The sequence below is a fragment of the Mandrillus leucophaeus genome, unplaced genomic scaffold (genome assembly GCF_000951045.1).
Source record: "Mandrillus leucophaeus isolate KB7577 unplaced genomic scaffold, Mleu.le_1.0 Scaffold452, whole genome shotgun sequence".
Taxonomy (NCBI): Eukaryota; Metazoa; Chordata; class Mammalia; order Primates; family Cercopithecidae; genus Mandrillus; species Mandrillus leucophaeus.
Window position 1 is genome coordinate 832,591 of NW_012104832.1, and position 22,831 is coordinate 855,421.

Here is a 22,831-nt window from a genome sequence, read left to right on the forward strand (position 1 = left end):
ACCACCAGGTACTGTGATCGCTCACCTGATTTTTCGTTCTTATGAAGGTGTTTTGTGTGTGTGGATTTGGCCATCTTGCCCTGCCTCCTCAGGTTGTGTTCTTATCTGCCTGCCCCCATGCTCCCACCCTGGATACAGCTCCATTATTGCTCATCGGAAGAGGCTTCCCCTCTGTCTTGTCCTCTTCAACTTGTTTTCATAAAAGCAACCTGAATGACCTTTCTGCAATATAAAGCTAATCATGGTGCTACCTACTTAAAACCTGACTACCTCCGGGATAAAGTCACAATCCTTCACTGGGTCTTCAGGGCTCTGTGACCTGGCCCTGTCTACCTCTCCAGTCTTGTCTTGCTGTCCTCACCTCTCCCACCTTGGCCCTGGCCCTCTGTAGCACTGAGAACTATTCTCAGAGTCCCAACCATATTAAAGTTTTCTCTGGCTTCTGGCCCTCACCTGGAAATTCCTCCTTTACCTCCCTCCCGCCTCACCTCTCCTCTTGACTTTCAGGTCTCACTTTAGAGCCTCTTCCTTTAGGAGGCCATGAGTCCCTCGTATGTGATCGCCCCATGCTCTGTACCCGCTTTTGACGACGCACTCGTATGGATGTGAGATCACTCACTGGTGCCCTCTTCTGGACTATGAGTGCCACAAGAAGAGGAACCCCATAGGCCTTGTTTCCACTGTGCTCCAAGCCTCAGAGGGCATGACTCAGGACCACCTGAAAAGTAGAATCTTCTTGGAAAGCTCCTGTACTGGGAACCTTGTGTTCTAATAGATTTTAGTCATTTACAAACTATATGTATGTATATAATTTTTTTCCACAAAATGCACCAGTGTGGAGAAAGGACTGAAACGTCCAACTCAAAACATACTCTCCAGAGCCAGTCCCAGTATTCATCTATGCAAATGTCACACCTCTGATTGTCCTTTGGCCTGGGAATTAAGACTGACCAACTATGATGCCTATTGCTAGAATGGGCAACTGCTGAGGAATTCAGAAGGTGATTCAGCAGGAACATCTCCATGCTCTGAAACTTGTGGTCTTTGCTTTAGTTTCTACTACAGAAAACACCAAAGACATCTAAGGCCACCCTGTCCCCTGTCACCAGAACTTACTGCTGGCCATTTCCAATCCATCTCACACCATTTGGAATTGATTGTGCTACTTCTCTATCTTTGTAAAAAGAAGTTTCACTTATTTTGTGTTGAGAATTACAAGTGGGACAAAGGCATCGTGTCTTCCACCATACAGCGTCCATCCCAAACTGGTCAGTGCACTGCTCCACAGTGGCCAGGACACTCAGGAGCCACTGGTCCATGGCGTCCAGATGAGGATCAGAGAGCACTGGGGAGAGGGGGTCATGGGCCATGGCAGATTTTAAAGCAGACTTCAGCACACCATTCTTTAGGTAGTTCCTTCTGTTCCAGGTAGAAACCTGAGTGATGCCACACTGAGAGAGAGAGGCAAGAATGCTTCTTTCATCCAGCAAGGGGTTCCCAAAGCTTTTGTTGTTATCAAGAAGGATGAGCATACTAGCACCCTCATTATCTTGAAAGTTCTTATAGTAATGGCAGTCAGCATTGTCAATCAGGTAATCAAAGACAGCTGTGTTAATGGTGCCCAAGAGGCACAGGCCAGAGTCTAAAGGGACGTTTTCTTCACAGCCTCACAGTAGCTCTCATCATACTCCCATCTGGCTTGCCTTTTCGGTAAGTCCTGGCCCACGGATGTTGGTGTTTCTAGAGAGGGCACACATCTGGAAGCCAAAGTGTGACAGATTTTTCCATTGTGCCTCCATCAGCACAAGCTGGTTCTGTTTCTCAGCAGTAATAACACTTCCCATAAAAACAAGTATTGTTTCCTACAGTTCGGAAGGGGCTCAACGGCTGCTCCATAGGAACAGGTTTCATCTCTGTCTGAAGATGAACAAATCTGCCCACCATCAACAGGGCTCTGGGACAACCACAATCCTGTCCAAGTGAAAGGCCGCTGCCTTCGCACTGTGTCTATCATAACCGGCATATAGTTCCCTTCCACTACATAGGCTTGGCTATACTACTTAGGTTTGAAAACAACTTTCTGTTCCCTTTCAAGGATCAGTAAGCCTTTCAACTGTGTCCCTTTATACCCACATCAGCTTTAATAATTTGCTTGGTGGCCATGGCATGCATGATTGCCCCCAGCTCTGGTGTCTCTTCACAGTACACTTCCTGGGGATCCACCCACTGGGCTGCAATCTCCCAGGAAGACTGCAAGGTGTGGTCCAACTTGGGTGACAGCTCCATCTGCAAGCCAGCCCTCATTCGGTGAAAAGTCCTCAGGTGATCAAGTGGTGAAACGCCCCTTGGCAGCTGATGTATCTAAGTTGTCAATCAGGAAAACTTTGGTGAAGATAAAGATGACAAGGAGATTTGCTAACAGCGTGATTCGCTGCTTTAGCTTCATGTTGACCTCTTTTATTCTCCCCGACCCACTCTCTGACTCACTTGTCAAGAAGAGCCGGTGGTAATGGTTAGTAAGGAGATTCCATCATTATACACATTGGTCCATTTGTGGATGCACCTTCCATAGTTCCTGTTGGGCCCTAGGCTCGCTCGTGGCTGCCCATGCAGTGCAAAGCAGCATGGCCCCCAAGGAGGGGCAGCCCCAGGCTGCGCTGATCACCCCAGCCACTGCTGCCACCTCTGCAGGCCCCACCATTCCCTGGCCCCCTCTCTCAGCACTGAACCAGCCATCTCCCACAAACTGCATTAAGTAATTATTTCTTTTCCTATTTTAATTAAGCAAATTATAGAAAATGGCTAATGTAAATTAAGAGCCAAGTGCAGTGTCTCACACCTGTAATCTCAGTTACTTGGGAGGCTAAGGCTGGAGGATCACTTGAGCCCAGGAGTTTGAGACAAGCCTGGGCAACATAGTAGACCCCCATCTCTTTAAAAAAAACATTAACTGGGTGTGGTGGTATGCACCTGACAATTTGTGAGCATCCAAAGGAGGAACCACATGGGTAAATTTTCAAGCAGAGGTAGGTTGGCAGCCAGGGACTGAAATATGTGAGGACCTAACCCTCAGCCATGGTGGATGTACTCAGGGCCTGGGGCGAGGACACAGCCATGTCCCTGTCACTCAGATGTACCCCTTTCTTTCTCACCAGAGCAGTTTGGGCCATGTGTATGATATAAATGTGCATATATTTTCAGTAACTTCAGTTCTTTTTAGAGAGAGGATATTTTATCTGCTGAGTCCTCTGAACTAGACATTTACTTGGAACGAAATATGTTGCAGGGTCTCCTAAATGTTCCTTAACAGCTGAGCCACCAATCCTCTCTCTACACCTATTTAAAAGAGTTCATTTGCACTCAGGGCTTTGGGTTTTAGTTGTTTTTTTTCCTGCTGAATTTCTTTTTCTACTTACAGGAGGTGAGTGGTGAGAGCTTGCTGAGTAGGCATCTAAGGCAGAGGTGGGGAGTAAGAGGATAGCTGGGGGACAGTGGGTTTAATGCCAGCTAATCCCAACACCTTGGTCCAACTCATTTAAAGAAAGGGGCTATGGGACTGGGCGTGGTGGTTCATGCCTGTAATCCCAGCACTTTGGGAGGCCGAGGTGGGTGGATCATGAGGTCAGGAGTTTGAGACCAGCCTGGCCAACATGATGAAACCCTGTCTCTACTAAAAATACAAAAAATCAGCCGGGCGTGGTGGTGGCGTGTGTCTGTAGTCCCAGCTACTCAGGAGGCTGAGGCGGGAGAATCGCTTGAACCCAGGAGGCGGAGGTTGCGGTGAGTGGAGATCACACCATTGCACTCCAGTCTGGGCGACAGCAAGACTCCGTCTCAAAAAAAAAAAAAAGGGGGGCGGGGGGCATGAGTAACACCTGATGGGACATTTTAGGCAAGGGTCCTTTGAGAGTGGGGTACAAGCAGTGCTGCTTCAGGGCTGTTGCATCCAGAGGGCATCCCCCCATTTCTGTATAAAATAACGTCACAGAGCATAGCCGGTTGGCGGGGGTGGGGGCAGGCACAGCAGAGCAGTAACGTCTTTCAGTTGATGCCACCTGCTGTCACTTGGAGGGAGTATCCTTTAATGGTGAAACTAAAGCAGAACTTGATCCTAAACAAATTTGAGACATATCTAGGGATAATTGGTACCACTTCTTGGGGTGGGGAAGAGGGTGCTGACATCCTGTCAGTGAGAGATAATGAGTCAGCAGAGCGAGTTTGGAGTACTCATGTTTATGTGACTTCTGTGTACCCACAGGGGACATTTGGGATTTTAAACTATGAAAAGCATGTAATATTATTTATTGCAAGAGCTATTATTATAAATTGCACTTTTCTGACTATGGATCACTAAGAATAATCAGCGTTCAAATTCAATGTGCCAGATCTCAGCAATTACATGCTTATTAAATCAGGGGTTGCTCTTCTGGTTGTTATCAGAATTTAACAACTTAACTGAACCTGTGGTTGACACGGCACTTGAAGTGGTATAGATAAATTTTTAAAGTGGCTTACCCATGACTAATGACTAATTTAAAAAAATAAGGTTATAACCACTGAACAGGGGAGAGTAGGCCAAAAACTTTTTATCAGGTTACACAAAAGACAAAAATGGGTGACTTGAAGAAGACAACTTGCCTCAGAAGTAACTTGAAGTTTGGCCCTCTCTTGGGTGTAATGAAGAAATTCGTGTTTATTGAATACTTACAAGGTGCCATGCACTCTGATGCTCCCAAAAATCCTCTGAAAATGTATTATTATGATTATCTTCATTTTACAGATAAAACAACTGAGGCACAGAGAAGAGAGGCAACTTGTCCTAGGCCACACAGCCAGAAAACAGAAAAGCCAGGATTTGAATTTGTACTTTCTGGCTTCAGAAGCTATACTCTTAGTAACTACTTTATATAGCTTTTCCATAAGTCCCATAAACGGAATTTAAAAAATAATAATAAAAAGAAAAAGAGTTAACAGCATCTCACTGTAGACAAACATTTCACAAAACAGACCTGGAAAACAATCAGCTCTAGCATGAGTTAATTATGATGTAGTTAAACCTTAATGTCCTTTTCTTGCTTGCTTTTCCTTTAACATGCAAACCAGAGATAATGATACTAGATTTAGTAGGCATTTTATTGCTTCAAATTGTATTCTTAAATAACTCAAAGAAGTAAACTATACGCATGAAAATGTAGCATTGACATAAACGTCAAAATTTTACCAACCTATGACTTTTGTCATGAATTTTTCAATACTAGTGAGGCTACTTTTTTGTTTCTAACTGCCCTGATACTTCGTTATAGTTTTTTAAAATGGTATTTCACACCAGATTGAATATGTTGTATACATTTTTATATATTGTCCCAGAATAAATACAGAATTTAAAATAATGAATTTCCTACTTTTCAGATATTGCCTTCTTGTTCTTTTTAGAATGAAGTGTATATTCCTGTTACTTACAGTGAGTAACCTAAACTTCTCACCCAAAAGTCTGTGCTCAAAAAATGTTTGCTGTATGGATAAGTGGGAAATGCAGTCATTATTTCCCCTTCTTTTTGGATGTTCAGCTTCTGAACCTTCTTCTAATTTTGGGAGAATTCCTACTTCTTAGGAGTCTTGATAGGAAAGAAGCTAAAGACAGACGATGGCTTTCCCAGCCTCCCCTGATGCTGGGGTGTGGGTGTATGACCCAAGTTCCACCAATCTGAGACCTGTCCCAGGGTAGACACTGGCACACAAAAGAGATATTAGCAGGAATCCTTTCTGGAGGCACAGTGCAAGTTTGACCTAATTCATTATGCAGGAAAGATATTTTCAAACTGTTCTGCTTGCATGGAAATACTTAAGCATTAAGTCACCTGAGCGTAGTCTGAACAACCTGGAAGGCTGCTAATGAAGCTGTGCACATCATCCACGGTCCACTTCTGAATATCTTCATCCAAAGAAAGATTCCCCCCAATTGTAACCAGTGCATGTGTTCCTTTAAAATGGAAAGAAATTGTGGCATAAAATACATACAGGTTTATGTATAGTTACATTAATTTCCTTGTATTCTATCACCCCAGAGTGGTCTCAATTTGCAAACTCCTTACAAGATATTAAGAGTTACTAGGAGATGTTTTCTAAAAGTTTCAGCTGCCTCCTTTCTTTTCTTTCTCTGAAAAGATCTTTACTGATAGCATTTATTGTAAGTAATACTTCAAATAGTTCCGGGTTTGCACCAGCTTCTCTCAGATTCCAACAGAAATGCCCCATGGATTCTATTCTCCAGATTAATGTTACTATGTTTTTGTGATAGGTGATTATCATGGTCTCAAGATGAGACGAGAATTTAGCTACATTTTCATCAAAATGGAAAATTAACACTTTGTAGGGAAGCAGTTGGTATGGTGGCTGTATTACATACCCTTCACAATCCCTGTGTCTTCAAATATTTTTTATCTAAAAGAGTTCTAGAAAACTATTCAGTGTGTGTTTCTGGCATGAAGTGCATTAGTATTTTTAAATTTGAAAGTATCAACAGTATTGGACACTGAAAGGTAATATTTCTGCTTAATTGCCTGTTTTTTTCCTATACTTAAATACCGGGGAGGTAGAATTCACACTTTGAAGCAAGAAGCCTCTCTGCTTTGTGTTGAAGAAATGAACATTAAATTATATTGAAATCTTAAATTAAAATTCTATTATGTTTCCCAAGATATTTACCTTCCCAGCCTTTGTTGAAAATTCTCTATATAGCGAAATATAAACAGAGGCTAGTTTCATTGATATGGCTTATTAGCACTGATGGAATAAAATGATGCTAAGAAAAGGTAATTCCAAGCAGGATTAAGAAAAAGAAAGATAAAAAGAGGCAGGATGGTTACAGTTTATTATGTAGCAACCTACGGACTTGGCAACCTGTAGTTAATGAGGATCTGCCATTGGCCCCTGGACACCCACCTGGCAGAGACGGTCGAGGAACTGGAGGGCAAACCCCATTCTTTTCATCACAGGTTGCAAAAATCTGCTCTGAAGCCTCCTCTTTCCCATCGTCCCAGGTCTTTGCTTTCAGGGTAATGGTGTGAGACCCCCAGGGTTTCCTATGGGTGGGCTCCGGCTCTCCACAGGCGTTGTCAAGAGCTGTCGTTGGTGTTTCATTCGCTTCACTTGACTTCTGGTTGCTGGATGCCTCTATTTCTGGGTCTTTTGCATAATGATTCTCTTCATAGGGAACTGCATGAGTCTGACCTAGGATTTTTTCCTCTGCTTGACTTTTGGAACTCTCAGCATCACTGTCTGGAGCTTTTTGATTCCCTGTACTTTTCCTGAGTCGACGACATCTCTGCCCCCAGCTCTCCTCAAAGTGTGGTGCGGTTGCCACTAGCATGGGGTTTCCCTGAAGGTTCCTGAGGGTGCTTCTGTGAAAATGCAGGTCACCGGCAGGGAGCATGCTCCTGCCATGGTAGGGAGTTGGGGCAGCTGGGACGCCGGAACCATAGAGGAAGGGTATCCCTAGGCCTGCTAGTCCCTTGGGATTAATTTTTTCCATTCTCCTTTGCTGGTAAATAGCATACATTTCCATTTCTGTCCTAAAAACAAAACAATATATTTATACAGCCCAAGAACACCATTATAAATGTAATTTTAATGACCCCTTGCCTTCCCTAAAACAGTCCTCACACTGTTCATCTGAAGTTTGTTTGGTGGAAATATGAATCCCCCACAAGGCCACTGGGAAGGAGAGTTTTGGGTAAGATCGGAAGCTTTGTCTGAGTCTCACAATGGAAGTCCAAAGGCCAGTCTTTAGAGTGTTACCTCTAATCAGATAAGGCAAATTTAGCAGGGATGGAGCTTACGCAGCACAGCTAGTTCCTTGGCAGAGATTAATCCTCAAAAAACCTAATGTACCGGGAAGAGGTTTTCAACCCCTGCAAAATAATCTTAGTGAGACTCAAGAAAGACAATTAGACAATGCAAGTCTCAATATTAATAAATAAATGCAAGTGGCTGGGGAAGAGGGGAGGGAAAGGCTCGGTGGTTTTGCTTACTTCACTTTGCTTTTTGGTCCTCAACTGGACCCCTTTGGGTTCAGCGATAAGAAAGTTGACTTTCTGCTTTCTCTTACCCTGGGGCCATACCCTATTCATTGTTATACTTTTCTTTCTCCTGGGCACTACAGCTGAAGGCCACTGTTGGACTGACTTGGGGTTGTCTGAGCTCTGATGGCATAATCTGAAGTCAGGTTGGCAAACTTGGCTCCTATCTTTGTGCAAGATTGAAGTCATTTAAGACAGTAATGCCAATATGAATTTCAGAGGAGTTGTAGGCATTTTAATTATGGGATACTGAGAGTCTATTGCAATCTGTGTAGTAATACTACTGTTAGCTTCACTATGTGACTTCTTTTTTTTTTTTTTGAGACGGAGTCTTGCTCTGTTGCCCAGGCTGGAGCGCAGTGGCGCAATCTCGGCCTACTGCTACCTCTGCCTCCCAGGTTCAAGCAATTCTCTGCCTCAGCCTCCTGAGTAGCTGGGATTACAGGCACCTGCTACCACGCCTGGCTAATTTTTTTGTATTTTTAGTAGAGATGGTGTTTCACCGTCTTGGCCAGGCTGGTCTTGAACTCCTGACCTCATGATCCACCCACCTTGGCCTCCCAAAGTTCTGGGATTACAGACCTGAGTTACTGTGCCCGGCCGTGATTTCTAATCTTGCTTTTATCCTTAACCAACCTGCATGCATGTTTGTATTCGTTTCTTTCTCTTTTTTTTTTTTTTTTTAAGTGAAAGCAAGTTTATTAAGAAGGTAAAGGAATAGATAATGGCTACTCTTTAGGCAGAGCAGACTATGTTTCTTTTTGTAATCTGCCTGAAATACTTTATGTAAGTAATTTGTGTATGTGTATTTATTTGTTATATATATTCATCTATTCATTTGTTATATGACTATAACTAGTGAATAAATGAACAAATGAATGAATAGAGAATAAATAAAATAACATTGCCAAATTACCTGGCAGTATGATGCCTCTGAATCATTTCATTCCTTCTGGCCACTGCCTTTATGGATTCAGGTGGTAAAATGCCCCAACCTTAAAAAAGAAAACCACCATCCCACCCCACAAATAAATTAAAACCATTCATTTGAAAATAATAAAATAAAATATAACAATGTAAAACAGTATCTGAAAAAAACAAATCCGCGATTGCACAGAGTTTTGGAAATGGTATCAGATCATTGCTGTTCAGTATCTTAGTGTCACGTTGGTGATAGCGCGATAAATACCAGATAATTTTTTGTTCTTTAATTGTTGGTCTCATGACTGGTGGTATTTTCCTGCCATACTTTAATAGGAAAAAGATGAAGTGATTTGTGAATCTCATGATCTGTGCCTCTTTTGGTCTTTTAAAAGTATATGTATATTTTGGGTACAACGTGATGTTTTGATGTATGTATACATTGTGGAATGATTAAATAAAGCTAATTACCATATGCCTCACCTCAAATATTTATCACCTTTTGTGGTCAGAAGACTTACAATCTTTTTTTTTCTTTTTTTTTTTTTTTGAGACAGAGTCTTGCTCTGTTATCCAGGCTGAAGTGCAGCAGTGCAATCTCAGCTCACTAAAACCTCCACCTCCTAGGTTCAAGTGATTCTCCTGCCCTAGCCTCCCGAGTAGCTGGGATTACAGGCATGTGCCACCACACCCAGCTAATTTTTGTATTTTTAGTAGAAACGGAGTTTCACCATGTTGGCCAGGCTGGTCTTGATCTCCTGACCTCATGATCCGCCCACCTTGGCCGCCCAAAGTGCTGGGATTACAGGTGTGAGCCACCGCACCCAGCCAGAAACAAGTTTTTATACTCACTTTCCACCAAGCCAGTAGAGCTCATTAAATTTCTACTAATAATCTATCTTGAAAGAAATCATACTAGATCTTTTTTAAAAATGAGGTTCTTTGTTATCTGTAAAATCTAGGAGTTAGATGAAGTGATCACCAGGAATCCTTCGAACCATAAAGCTCTAGTTTTTTGTAGTTCAATGACTTCGAGATACTCTCTTTTAGACAGCTGGCATGAAGCTACCAATTCGTGGCATACTGCCCATGGACACAGAGAAAGTCTGTGCAAGAAGTCCAGTCTAGACAGCACAATACTAACTGCCTGGATTTTAGAACCCTCTGAGATCTGGTCTCAAGAAACCTCCTCCTATCCTTTCTCTTTCCCAAATAGGCAACATCAAACTTAATGTTAGTTCAGTTGCATAATTACTGCTACCTAACATCCCTGTTTTGTAAACAGATCCCTGTCTTAGTTTCTATTTTGCTAACTTACTTAGTAGCTCAGTTTTTGTAGGACTAAGGCCTTATCTTGCCCTTGCTCTCTCTTACACTTCAGCCTTGAGGTGGGAGACCTGACCTAAGTCTAGGCTAGAGTGCAATGGCATGGCCTTGGCTCACTGCAACCTCCTCCTCGCGGGTTCAAGTGATTCTCCTGCCTCAGTCTCCCAAGTAGCTGGGATTACAGGCATGTGACACCTCACCCGGCTCATTTTCGTATTTTTAGTGCAGACGGGGTTTCACCATGTTGACCAGGCTGGTCTCAAATTTCTGACCTCGTGATCTGCCCGCCTTGGCCTCCCAAAGTGCTAGGATTATAGGCATGAGCCACCATACCGGGCCTGCAGTGCAGCTGTTTTACTAGCCTATTGGCCTGCTGTCTGTAATCATGGGCCACAGATTACTGGGTGATTGCTGCCAGGTGGCTTCCATCCAGGATCTGCTGTTGGACTGTCTCCTTTGGTCCTTGAACCAATTCACTGGGTGGGCCCAGTTCCAGATCTGGCCCTTGCTTGGATGCTTGCTCTCGTTGCAGTCAAATGGATTTGTGACCTGTGGTAGAAACAAGCTCAAATCCAGGCAGGCCAGTCTCTTCACTGACCCAGGCATGCATGAATCCTATTTCTTTTTGTGTCAGGCTTTCCCTTCGCATTGCTCCCATCTATTAAGAGGTGTTGGAATTGTGGACCAGGGATAAGCATAAGCTTATGAATATAGTTTTGCAGGGAGAGAAGATACACCAGTTTGAGCTTCAACATTGTGAGGAAATTCTCACCTCCTAGTCTCTCCTGAGCCATCACAAGTCATGTTTTCACCAACACGACTCTACTGAAATTGCTCATATCAAAATCTCTGATGACCTCCACATAGCACTAAATCTAATGATATATTCTGTTTTCATCTTACTTGCTCTGCAAATGGCACACTTGACACAGTTGCTCACTCTCTCCTTAAAATAGTCCAGTGTAAAATGACTGTAAATCTTCTGACCACAAAAAGTGTTAAATATGGCCGGGCTTCGTGGCTCACACCTGTAACCCCAGCGCTTTGGGAGGTCAAGGCAGGTGGCTCACTTGAGGTCAGGAGTTCCAGACCAGCATGGCCAACAGGGTGAAACCCTGTCTCTACTAATAATACAAAAATTAGCTGGGCGTGGTGGCACATGCCTGTAATCCCAGCTACTTGGGAGGCTGAGGCAGGAGAATCGCTTGAACCGGGGAGGTGGAGGTTGCAGTGAGCCAAGATTGTGCCATTGCACTCCAGCCTGGGCAACAAGAGCAAAACTTCATCTCAAACAAACAATAACAACAAAAAAGGTGATAAATATATGAGATAAGGCATATAGTAATTAGCTTGATGTAATCATTCCACACTTCCTTCCCGTGGCCTCCAGGCCACCATGCTCTCCTGGGTTTCTTGCTATCTCACTGGTTCCCCTCGCTTGTTTTACTTCTCCCATGCTTGCTCTTCCTCATCTCTGGACTCTGTTAGTGGGTCCAGAGATGCTCCTTTTGACTCTTCTATCTACACTCTCTCCGTAGGTGATCTTATCTAGCCTCATATATGCTGATTACTTACAAAATTATATCCCCAAGTTGTCCTCAGAAGTTCTCCCTGCACTTCAGCTGCCTTCCTGACCTCTCCGCTTGAGTGTCTATTAGGCATCTCAGATGTAATATGAGCAGGCTGAGCCTCTGATATCTCTCTCTCCCCAACAACTCTGTTCTTTCCACAATCTTCCTCAACTCAATGAGTAGCAACTCCATCTTTCCAACTACTCACACCAAAATTTTTGATGTCATTCTTAGTATCTCTTTCTTCCACCTTCCACATACACTGTGAGAAAATCCTGTTGTTTCTACAATCAAAATAATTACAGAATTTAACCACTTCTTATTATTCCTACTGCCACCATCCATGACCAAGCCGTCATAATCTTTTAGCTATTCTAATAGCCTGCTAATTCCCATCAGTTTATTCCCAGAACTCTGATCCCATCAGGTTTGTCCCCATCTCAGAAGCCAGAATTATTCTGGTAACATTTCAGTCAGACCGTGTTGCTCTTTTGCTCAAACCCCTTGACGGCTTCCGTTTTCACTCAGAATAAAAGCCAAATTCTCACTATGACAGTCAGGCCCATATAAACTGCCTTAAGCCCCATTAATTCTCAGATCTAATCTCCTCATAACTTTATCAGTTCCTCAAGTGTAAGATAAGACAAATAGTAATACTGCAGTTCTTCATGTTATTCATGAACAAATTGACACTTAGAGGAGTTAAGCAGCTTACACTTGGTCACACAGTGGTAATACCATGATCTGAACCTAGGTGGTGACTACAGACACTACAGACACAACCACCACACAGTCCTGCCTCCAAAATTTAGCAGTAAAACGATGGCAAACTTAATGCATCCATCCAGTTCAAAATGACTCCACAGATGACAGCCAAACTTCTGTTGCTCATACCTGGGTAGATCCGACTGGACAACACATTTGGCATATTTGTGTTTGGTAGAACAGAGGATCCAAATTGGGAAGGAATGCAAAACTGTCTTGGGTCAGTTGGAGCTACAGTGGAAGGCAGTACATCTCTGAGAACAAAAAGATATAAAATAAAATAGGTAAAATGAGGTCGGAGTACACAATTTCCATGGCTGAGACAATGAGATTTTGCTATTGCCGTATGGGATTCTATCATCTCATCCCAAAATGAAACACAAAAGTCCTGGAGTCTTTATGAGTTTATGGAGAAATATGGTGGAAAGATCGGGAAGTACTCTACTAATGCAGGATTGACCCAGCTGACAACAAAACGAGAAAGCAGGAAAGGTAAGTTTTAGGGATGTCTGGAAAAAAAGATTTAAGTAAGTCAACACTGCTCTCTGATTTTTCATGACCAACGATCTACTCTGACCCCAAATTCTTTTCTCATTTAATGGACATACTTTTGGTTGGGTTTACCATCTGGGATCAATGTTTGAGTACCTGGGTGGACAATTTATTTTTCTAAACTTCAGTGGTCTCTAGAAGTTCCACTTTATTGTTCACACTCCATAAACAAGAATAAATAATGAGTTCTGCTTTCTCTCCTGAATGTCAAAATATTCTTAAAAAAAGCTGGGGGGGGGGGAAGTTAGGTTATTTCCAGAATGTACAACCCAAATACTTATAATTTACTTTTTATTGAAAAGAAAGAATTGTTTCTTCACAGGAAATCCAGGGTACCCAGTTGTTATGGACTTGTTTCCCCTCCCCTCCAAAAAATTAGCATGTTGAAGCCTTAACCACTAATGCGACTGTACTTGGAATAGGGCCTTCAAGGAGGTAATTTTGATTAAAGGATACTATAAAGGTGGGACCCTAATCCAACAGTACTAGTGTCCTTTTAAGAACAAGAGATACCAGGGATCCCTTTCTGCAAATGCACACTAGGAAGGGCTATGTGAGGACACAGTGAGCAGGTGTCTGCCTGTAAGCCAGAAAGAGAGACCTCACCAGACACCAACCCTGCAGCACCTTGATCTTGGACTCCCAGTTCCAGAACCAAGAAATAAAGTTCGGTTGTTTAGACCATCCAGTCTGTAGTATTTTATTATTTTTATTTATGTATGTATTTATTTTATTTATTTTGAGACGGAGTTTTGCTTTTGTTGCCCAGGCTGGAGTGCAATGGCATGATATCAGCTCACCGCAACCTCCACCTCTTGGGTTCAAGCGATTCTCTTGCCTCAGCCTCCCGAGTAGCTGGAATTACAGGCCTGCGTCACCATGTTCGGCTAATTTTTTGTATTTTTAGTAGAGATGGGGTTTCTCCATGTTGGTCAGGCTGGTCTCGAACTCCTGATATCTAATCTGCCCACCTCGACCTCCCAAAGTGCTGTGATTACAGGCGTGAGCCACTGTGCCCGGCCGTCTGCAGTATTTTATTATGGCAGCCCTAGAAGACTAATACTCCAGTGTTTGCACAATGCCTGTCACATAGTGAGTGCTCATTAGTTATTTGCTGAGTGAGTAGGTCAAGCGGGCCTCAGAGGAGAAATGACAGCAGATGTCCTGAAGGTGAGGCCAGCAGGGTGTCTTGACTGGAATTACTGCACCACAGTTCACTCAAATAACATCAGGCAATAAAACAACACTGGACTTAACATCATTCCAAAACTTAATGATTGTCCAGGTTGTTCTTTGATCAAACTATGACATGGAAGAGAAATACCTGTCCACAGTTGGAGGCCCAAATGGTGAGGGAATCAGTGGGATCGTCTGCTGCCCTGTTGGTGTCAATAAAGGGTTCACAGCCATCACCGAGTTTGTCATCAATATGTCTCGCCACTGGTGGAGTTCTAAAAAGAACCGGATAGACACTTCAACAAATAACTCTACCTTTTGTGAACTGTTTGAATTCTTCTTGAACACAACAAAAGCCTTTTGTATTTTCACAACACTTGGGAAGACTAGCTACACCAAGCTTTTAGTTACACAAAAACCCCACATATACTTGTAAAACTCAGTGTTTTATCAGTATGCCCTTGGAATTTGTTGCAGGGTTCACAGGTAATACCATACCAAACTGCAAGCAATAATAAAATTAAACCAGCCTTGCAAGATTCCAGAAATATCAATGTCCTTTCTTTTTTTTTTTTTTTGAGATGGAGTTTCAATTTTTGCCCAGGCTGGAGTGCAATGGTGCAATCTTGTCTCACTGCAACCTCCGCCTCTGGGGTTCAAGCGATTCTCCTTCCTCAGCCTCTGGAGTAGCTGGGATTACAGGCGTGTGCCACCATGTCCAGCTAATTTTGTATTTTTAGTAGAGATGGGGTTTCACTATGTTGGCCAGGCTGGTCTTGAACTCCTGACTGCAGGTGATCCACCCGCCTCAGCCTCCCAAAGTGCTGGGATTACAGGTGTGAGCCACCGTGACTGGCCCCAACTTCCTTTCTTACTTTGATTCTTACTTTTCCAGAGATACAAACTTACTTTGATTCTTACATTTCCAGAGGTACAAATGCATAAATTCTCCCAATGTTCAATCTTTGGAGAAATATTCCTATTTAGTTGATAAGATTTAACACTAGAAAAGGAGGGAGGAGAATATTTTTAATGTCTAAAAATATATCTAATTAGAATGGATACAGAGTGCATGGGACTGTATTTAATTAGAACAAGTGACCAAATTATAGCCAAATCTACATAAATGCAAATATTCATATGCTTTACCTTCAGAAACTAGTGATCAGAAAAAAGGACTACTTTTAAAGGGATAACATTTTTCCTGACATTTCTTGTTCTTTAATATCTTTGAATGATTTTAAATATAAAAACAAGTACTAGTTAAACAGGTCATTTAAGCTTCTCCTTCATTCTCAACTCCCACTTCTTAAAAAATCTGAGAGCTCTGAGACAGACAGTAGAACAATGATTACCTGGGAAAGGTAGTGGGGTGGGAGGAGGAAGGGAGGATGGCTAATGGGTACAAAAATATAGTTAGATAGAATGAATAAGATCTAGCATTTGATAACACAACAGGATGATTACAGTAAACAATAATGTATTGTACATTCAAAAATATTATAGGGCCGGGTGCGGTGGCTCATGCCTGTAATCCCGGCATTTTGGGAGGCTGAGGTGGGTGGATCATTTGAGGTCAGGAGTTCAAGACCAGCCTGGCCAACATGGTGAGACCCTGTCTCTACAAAAAATACAAAAATTAGCCGGGCATGGTGGCAGGCACCTGTAATCCCAGCTACTTGGGAGGCAGAGGCAGGAGAATTGCTTGAATCTGGGAAATGGAGGTTGCAGTGAGCTGAGATCACACCACTGCACTCCAGCCTGAGTGACAGAGAAAGACTCCATCTCAAAAATAAATAAAGAAAAAATAAAAATAACTAAGTATAATTGGATTGTTTGTAACACAAAGAAATGATAAATACTTGAGGTGATGGATACACCATTTACCTTGATGTGGTTATTATGTACTGTATTCCCATATTAAAATATCTCATGTGTCCCCATAAATATATACACCTATGTACCTATGAAAATGAAAAATGAAAAATAAATAAATTGTTGTTGTTGTTGTTGTTGTTTGAGACAGAGCCTAGCTCTGTCGCCCAGGCTGGAGTGCAGTGGCGAGATCTCCGCTCACTGCAAGCTCCATCTCCCAGGTTCAGGCCATTCTCCTGCCTCAGTCTCCTGAGTAGCTGGGACTACAGGCGCCCACCACCATGCCCGGCTCATTTTTTTGTATTTTTAGTAGAGATGGGGTTTCACCATGTTAGCCAGGATGGTCCATCTCCTGACCTCGTGATCTGTCTGCCTCGGCCTCCCAAAGTGCTGGGATTACAGGAGTGAGCCACCGCGCCCGGCCAATAATTGGGTTTTCTTATTGTTTTTTTAAAATCTGAGATACCTGCAACTATGTTTGAAGAAAAAGATATTAGGAAGAAAATGTTCTGCTTTTCAAAGTAGTGACCTTTCTTTCCTTGTGTGTATTTGATCTAATTGTGTGTTTGATTTAATTTTTAAAATAGAGGTTAATTCATTCACATGGTTCAAATACTAAAAATATAATGGTATTTAAATATGCAATCACTTTATTAGCTTCTTATTCAGACCTAACCCCACTGATCAAATTGGAAATCCAAGTCCAGGGACCACCTAACATTGGCTTTTGCCATTCATACATACATATTAAAGTTTTTTATCTCCATTTATTTTCACTGTATTTCTATGAGGTCAGTATACTTTCCTCTCTGATAGTGGTCTCAGAGAGTTTAGTTAGCATGGCACAATCAGGATTAGAATAAAAATCTCTGCTAGGTGCCTGTAAGCCATAGAGGATGCCAGCAGAGAACACAGGCTGGGTCAGAGGTGGGCCGGGCTCACAACTCTGGCGAGAACCCTGGCCCGCAACTTGAAATCTCAGGTACTCCCCGTGGGATTCGGTGCACAGCCACCTTCTTCCCTGTAGACCATTTACAACAGAACAGCGGGGGACATCTCTTGGTGTTGCATTTTGAAAAATTATTGAACTTTGATTTGTGTCATCTCACTCAAACTAGCAGAAGTTTGAGTGAGATAGAATTTTTGATGTTACAGGCTGTATTTTGTGTTTTGTTTTGTTTTTTGAGACAAAGTCTCGCTCTTTCGCCCAGGCTGGAGTGCAATCACATGATCCTGTCTCACTGCAACCTCTGCCTCCCGGGTTCAAGCAATTCTCCTGCCTTAGCCTCCCCAGTAGCTGAGATTACAGGAGCGTACCACCACACTCGGCTAAATTTTTGTATTTTTAGTGGAAACGGGGTTTCGCCATGTTGGCCGGGCTGGTCTCAAACTCCTGACCTCAAGTGATCCACCCACTTCAGCCTCCCATAGCGCTGGGATGAGACGTATGAGCCACCATGCCTGGCCTATAGGCTCTATTTTGTACAGCAGTTATCTAGAACTTACTTGTCTAGCATAAAAGAAACTTTACCCATTGGACAACAATTCTTCATTTCCATCACCCCCTAGCCTCTGGCAACCACTATAATATTTTCTGCTTCTATGAGTTGTACTATTTTAGACACCTCAAAGAAGAAGAATCATGCAGTATTGTCCTGCTGTGACTGGCTTTTTCACTTAGCATAATGTCCTTCAGGTTCATCCATTGTGAATGTCAAAATTTGTTAAGAGGGTAAATTTCATGTTGAGTGTTCTTACCACAAAATCAAACAAACAAAAACAAAGGGACACAAGAAAACTTTAGGAAGTGTTGGCTATGTCTGTTACCTTGATTAAGTGATGGCTTCATGGATTATGCATATGACAAAACTCATCAAATTGTACACATTAAATATGTGCAGTCCTTTTATATCAAATTTTCCTCAATAAGGCTATTTTTAAAAATATAGGCTCAGGCTGGGCGCAGTGGCTCACGCCTGTAATCCTAGCACTTTGGGAGGCCAAGGTGGGTGGATCATCTGAGATCAGGAGTTCGAGACCAGCCTGGCCAACATGGTAAAACCCCGTCTCTACTAAAAATACAAAAATTAGCCAGGGGTGGCGCCTGCAGTCCCAGCTACTCGGGAGGCTGAGGCAGGGGAATTACTTGAACTCAGGAGGCAGAGGTTGCGGTGAGCCAAGATCGCATCACTGCACCCCAGCCTAGGCGACAGAGGGAGACTCTGTCTTAAAAAAAAAAAAATTACATATATATATGGCTCAGCTTGTATCCTATGTGATGTCTGAGACAAGTCAGGAAGAAGGAGAAGGAAAAAGGAAGAAAGAGAGGAGCAAGAATTGCTTAGAGGTTCACCACCTCTCTTCCTCATACATGTTACCTTTGGGAAAAGCCGTGGAGATGAATCACCAAAAGGAGATGAGATTGTCTTACAATCCCCAAAGGAGGCCCTAAGACAATAACTTAAGTACAGTAGCTCATTTGGGAGGTAATCCCAGGAAGCCTGTGTGAGGGAGTAGAAAAGCAAGACCAGGAAGGGAAAAGTCAATAAAGGGTGAGTGAATTAATGTGTGGGTTTTCACTGTGGGCAACTGGTGCTCAACCCTGCTGGGAGCCCTCTAAGAAACCTATGGTACACATCTCAGAATTGTCCCCATGAAGGACAAAGAGTTAGCCCATCAACTTCTGTTGGCCACTGGTTGAAGGCACAGTTCTCCTTTGCATATGGGTTATGCTTGAGCTAGACACAACAAGCTCCTGTGGTGCAGGACAAAACCTTCAGACTGAGAAACAGGGAGATGCAGGTGCTTCAGATGGGAAATGACTTCCATGGTTGCAGGTGAACTCAGAAGGAGGCCAAGAAGATGTAAGGTAGGGCAGCAACAGTGACTAGTGCTATTGAGGCAACGTGGCAGCCTTCTAATGTCATTCCACTAGTTAATTGGCACAAATGCCTTTCTTCTGAAATACCAGGTTTGCCAGGCTTAGACATATCTATATAAGGCTCTGTAGGGTCCATTGTCTGCAACAAAACAGCAGGATATATATATATATTTTTTTACCATTAGTCACAAATTATGTGAAATAAGTGGGAGAACTCTGTTATTTGGCCAATGGGAAAGGACAAGTGTTATCTAATGTACCATCAAAGCTATCCTTGGTACCACATCTGTTCTTGATTCTATGGTTCTTGGGTCTGGCTTGCTTTCTTTTTACAATGCCATGGGGGTGGTTCATTGTTTTTTAATCAATCCACCAAATTTTAATCTAAAACACAAGCTATTCCGAGTGCCTGCAGAAATGTCCACATGTCATGGAAGTCCCTGGGCAGGACGATGAGTCATTGGCATCAGCAGCTCCTGTGTGTTACAGTTTTGGCCTCCACTTGGCTTCCCTAGTTTCTTTTAATCCTTGTACTTACGAACTAGTACTTATTTACTTATCACTATCATATAGATTGATGCCCGAATTTTCCTTAAAGAAAAGGATGGCCTAGTTTCTTTTGTGTCTGTTATCATGCACGTACCTCAAATTACATAGTTTTAACTTTCATTTTTCAGAGAAGTTTTAGGTTCACAGCAAAATAGAGTGGACAGTACAGAGAGTTTTCATATCCTCCTCCAAAATACACATGCATAGCTTCCCCACTATCAACATCCTGCATCAGAGTGTACATTTGTTACAATCAGTTAAGCTACACTGACGCATCATTGCCACCCAAAATTCATAGTTTACGTGTGGATTCACTCTTGGTGTTGGACATTCTATGGTTCTGACAAATGTAGAATGGCATTTATCCACCATTATAGTATCATACAGAATAGTTGCACTACCCAAAATATAATTTTGTAGCAAATAAAATCAGAATACTTTTAAGGCAACGTTCTAAGGTTGATCTGATCTTTCACTTCATCAGTCAGGTAGATACTTGAAACTCCAAATTTGTGTTGCCTTAAAACCATTGTTTTGAGGGTACTGAGTCATATGATCAAGCATGAGTCTTTAAATGTGAACTTTCATATTTTCAGGGCACCCCTTTCTATTTTAAACACACGTGGAAAAATTGTAAACTAAGGTCACTTTGCAGTAGCAGATGAAATGCTCCAGTAAAAGTGCAGACTGGAATATAAATTTTCAGTGCAGAGCGTGTCTGGTAATCCCAAAGTGAGGGAGTGCAGTGGTGCTTAGGTCTGCATTCAGGCTGGATTTCTCTGACCCAGAGCTCTAATCCTGGATGCCCAGCACATTAGGAGGATGAGGACTCCTTAATCTCTGTCTTCAGACTCTTACCCTCAACAAACCCCTCCAGGCAGCACATAGACGATTTACCTAGTGCTAATTCTGTCTCAACTGATTAGGGCAGTAGTAGTAAGACATGAACTTCATGAACTAAAGCCCTTGCCAAATCAGCAGATATTCACAGAATGATTTCCCATGCCCAGGAGCCAGGTGCCAATTTTATTATATTCGTCTGTTATTGGCTATACTGTGATCACTCATTAAAATCAGTGCAATTTGAGTTTAGAAAATCCTGGATTTGAGCAATTGTATGTAGAATATTTATGGTATATATGATGCATGCTTTCTGATTACATATACTAAAATGAAATAACTTTTCAGTAACTGCTATATCTGGTAAGTTTTTGTGTGCGAAATATAGATCAGTAGAATTAAATGTTTCCACAGTTCTGGGATAAATAAATGTAAGACAAACACATGTAAATTCTCAAATTAAAATGAGAGCAATTTTTACAATTCAGGCCTGGCTGCCTCTGAGTTTTCTTGGCCTTCTCTTAGGCAGTACCCCAACAACTCCAAAGTAATTCCTCCTACTTATGTTTTGGAGAGGTCTTTGTAACCCATCTCCTCCAACTCTGCTCTGAGCACAACCCAAACAGGCCTTCTCCTGGGTCTCTCCATATCTTGCTCCCCTACCCATCTCTGCCAAGGACAGAGGAGAACTTTAGAAAGACAGTTCATACTGAAGCATTTGGCAGTGCCACTAAAATGTATTTCACTTTTCCTAAAGGCATAAGCTTTAGTACTTTTCTAACTGCATTTCACCACAGCACATACCCTGGAAAGCACTGAAGACAGTGGGTTATGTGCTGGCTGCTCTCACTTCTTATTTCTTTTTACTCTGGAAGCTCATTTTCATTAGATCCATCCACGCCTTCTTGAAATGTCCGGTTCTTGGCACAATTACAAATATCGTAACAAAAAAGGTAAACCTTTGTCATCATTAAATAAGTCGAAATTATGTAATTTCTACTGGACTCAACATAATTTATGTGCAACTACAGTTTGTATAAATTATGTTTGCTTTCTTCAAAAGATTGTGAAGCAAAGTCCATTATATAAAAATCTGTAGAGACTAAAGTGAAATTCTAGCTGTACTCATATAACAGAACTGAATAGTAGGTATTTTAGGTAGTCTTAAAGAATGAATTAAGGAATATCAATATAGATTTTATTTCATGATTATCATTGATTGTTCCTCAATGTTTTTCTGAAATTTTCTACTCTGATATTTCATGGTTCATACATCATGACAATTTTTGGAATATAGATATCTGCAGCAATAGGGGGCCATTGAAATAATAATGTATAGTAAATATACAGCAGTAACACATAGAGGTAGGTACTTAATCTATTTGAAGATAATAAAACAACAGTAAATTTACATACAGCTTTGAACTGACTTTATCTTAAATACACTTCATTTTACTTTCACTTAAAAAACTTCAAAAACTAAGACCAGGCAGTGTTTATTTGGCAGGAGTGGTATATCATCTGTACTCGTTAGGAACTTCAGTTAAGTAGGAATTTATTAGCTCACATATTGTTAGTAATAGAGCTAATAAAGTGTACACATACACCTAAGCATTTCCTTTAAGATAAAGATGTCCTTTTATTTTATATGTGTACATTTTACTCAGAGGAACTAGCCTCAGTTGGACTAATCAATGCGTGGAGTTATATACTTACATCCTCTACGAAGCCTTCTTGTCTTTGATATTACAGATGGAAGAACCACACAAAGACCTTCTGGCCTCCAACTTCAGAAGCTTCTCTGGCTGCAGGTTGAAAAATACATCTGACAACTCTTTCAAAAACGGTCTTAATGCAGTTTAACCTTGCTTTAAATACAAATTCAACTAAGTTGATTAGTCCTATTTCATGACAGAAACTTTGCCCTCTGATATCCTCTACAGATAGGCTAAAAGATGTTAAGCCTAAGGAAAGTGCCCTGCAAGGTACATAAACCTGTCTCAGGGCTTAGCCTTTAGTGTAATCCTTCCTTAGCCTTTAAGATGCTTTGTGGGCATTCACTTAATACCACCGTTCAACTTGACACAAAAGAAAAATACTATGCCAAGAAGTAATAAGCTTTTCTTTGATGGAACAATATAGCCTATTCCATATTTCCAACAGGTTTCAAGTGGAAACATTTCTTTTGCAAGTAGGAAAAAACCTAAGTTATTTTCCACAGAGCTGAAATATTTGACGAAAGATGGCAGTCTATTTTAAAAAGAAGCTTCTATAATGGAAAACTGTACTTTAATTCT

At 41.8% G+C, this 22,831-nt stretch overlaps 1 protein-coding gene and 1 pseudogene across 2 annotated transcripts in view; both read right to left on the reverse strand.

The window, feature by feature from the left end:
- SAMD7 (sterile alpha motif domain containing 7) overlaps positions 1-22,499 on the reverse strand; it is a 27,393-nt gene extending 4,894 nt beyond the window's left edge. The window contains exons 1-7 of one of the 2 annotated variants that reach the window (XM_011994339.1): positions 22,251-22,499; positions 18,643-18,712; positions 14,538-14,664; positions 12,791-12,915; positions 8,995-9,073; positions 6,943-7,571; positions 5,859-5,980 (exon numbers count right to left, since the gene is read on the reverse strand). In XM_011994339.1, the coding sequence (XP_011849729.1) occupies positions 5,859-5,980; positions 6,943-7,571; positions 8,995-9,073; positions 12,791-12,915; positions 14,538-14,638 (1,056 nt within the window). In that variant the 5' untranslated portion in view covers positions 14,639-14,664; positions 18,643-18,712; positions 22,251-22,499. Of the gene's footprint in view, positions 1-5,858; positions 5,981-6,942; positions 7,572-8,994; positions 9,074-12,790; positions 12,916-14,537; positions 14,665-18,617; positions 18,713-22,250 lie in introns of both variants that reach the window. The other variant, XM_011994338.1, reaches the window with a different exon arrangement.
- Positions 1,181-2,524, reverse strand: LOC105549698 (annotated as a pseudogene).
- Positions 22,500-22,831: the final 332 nt, after the last annotated feature.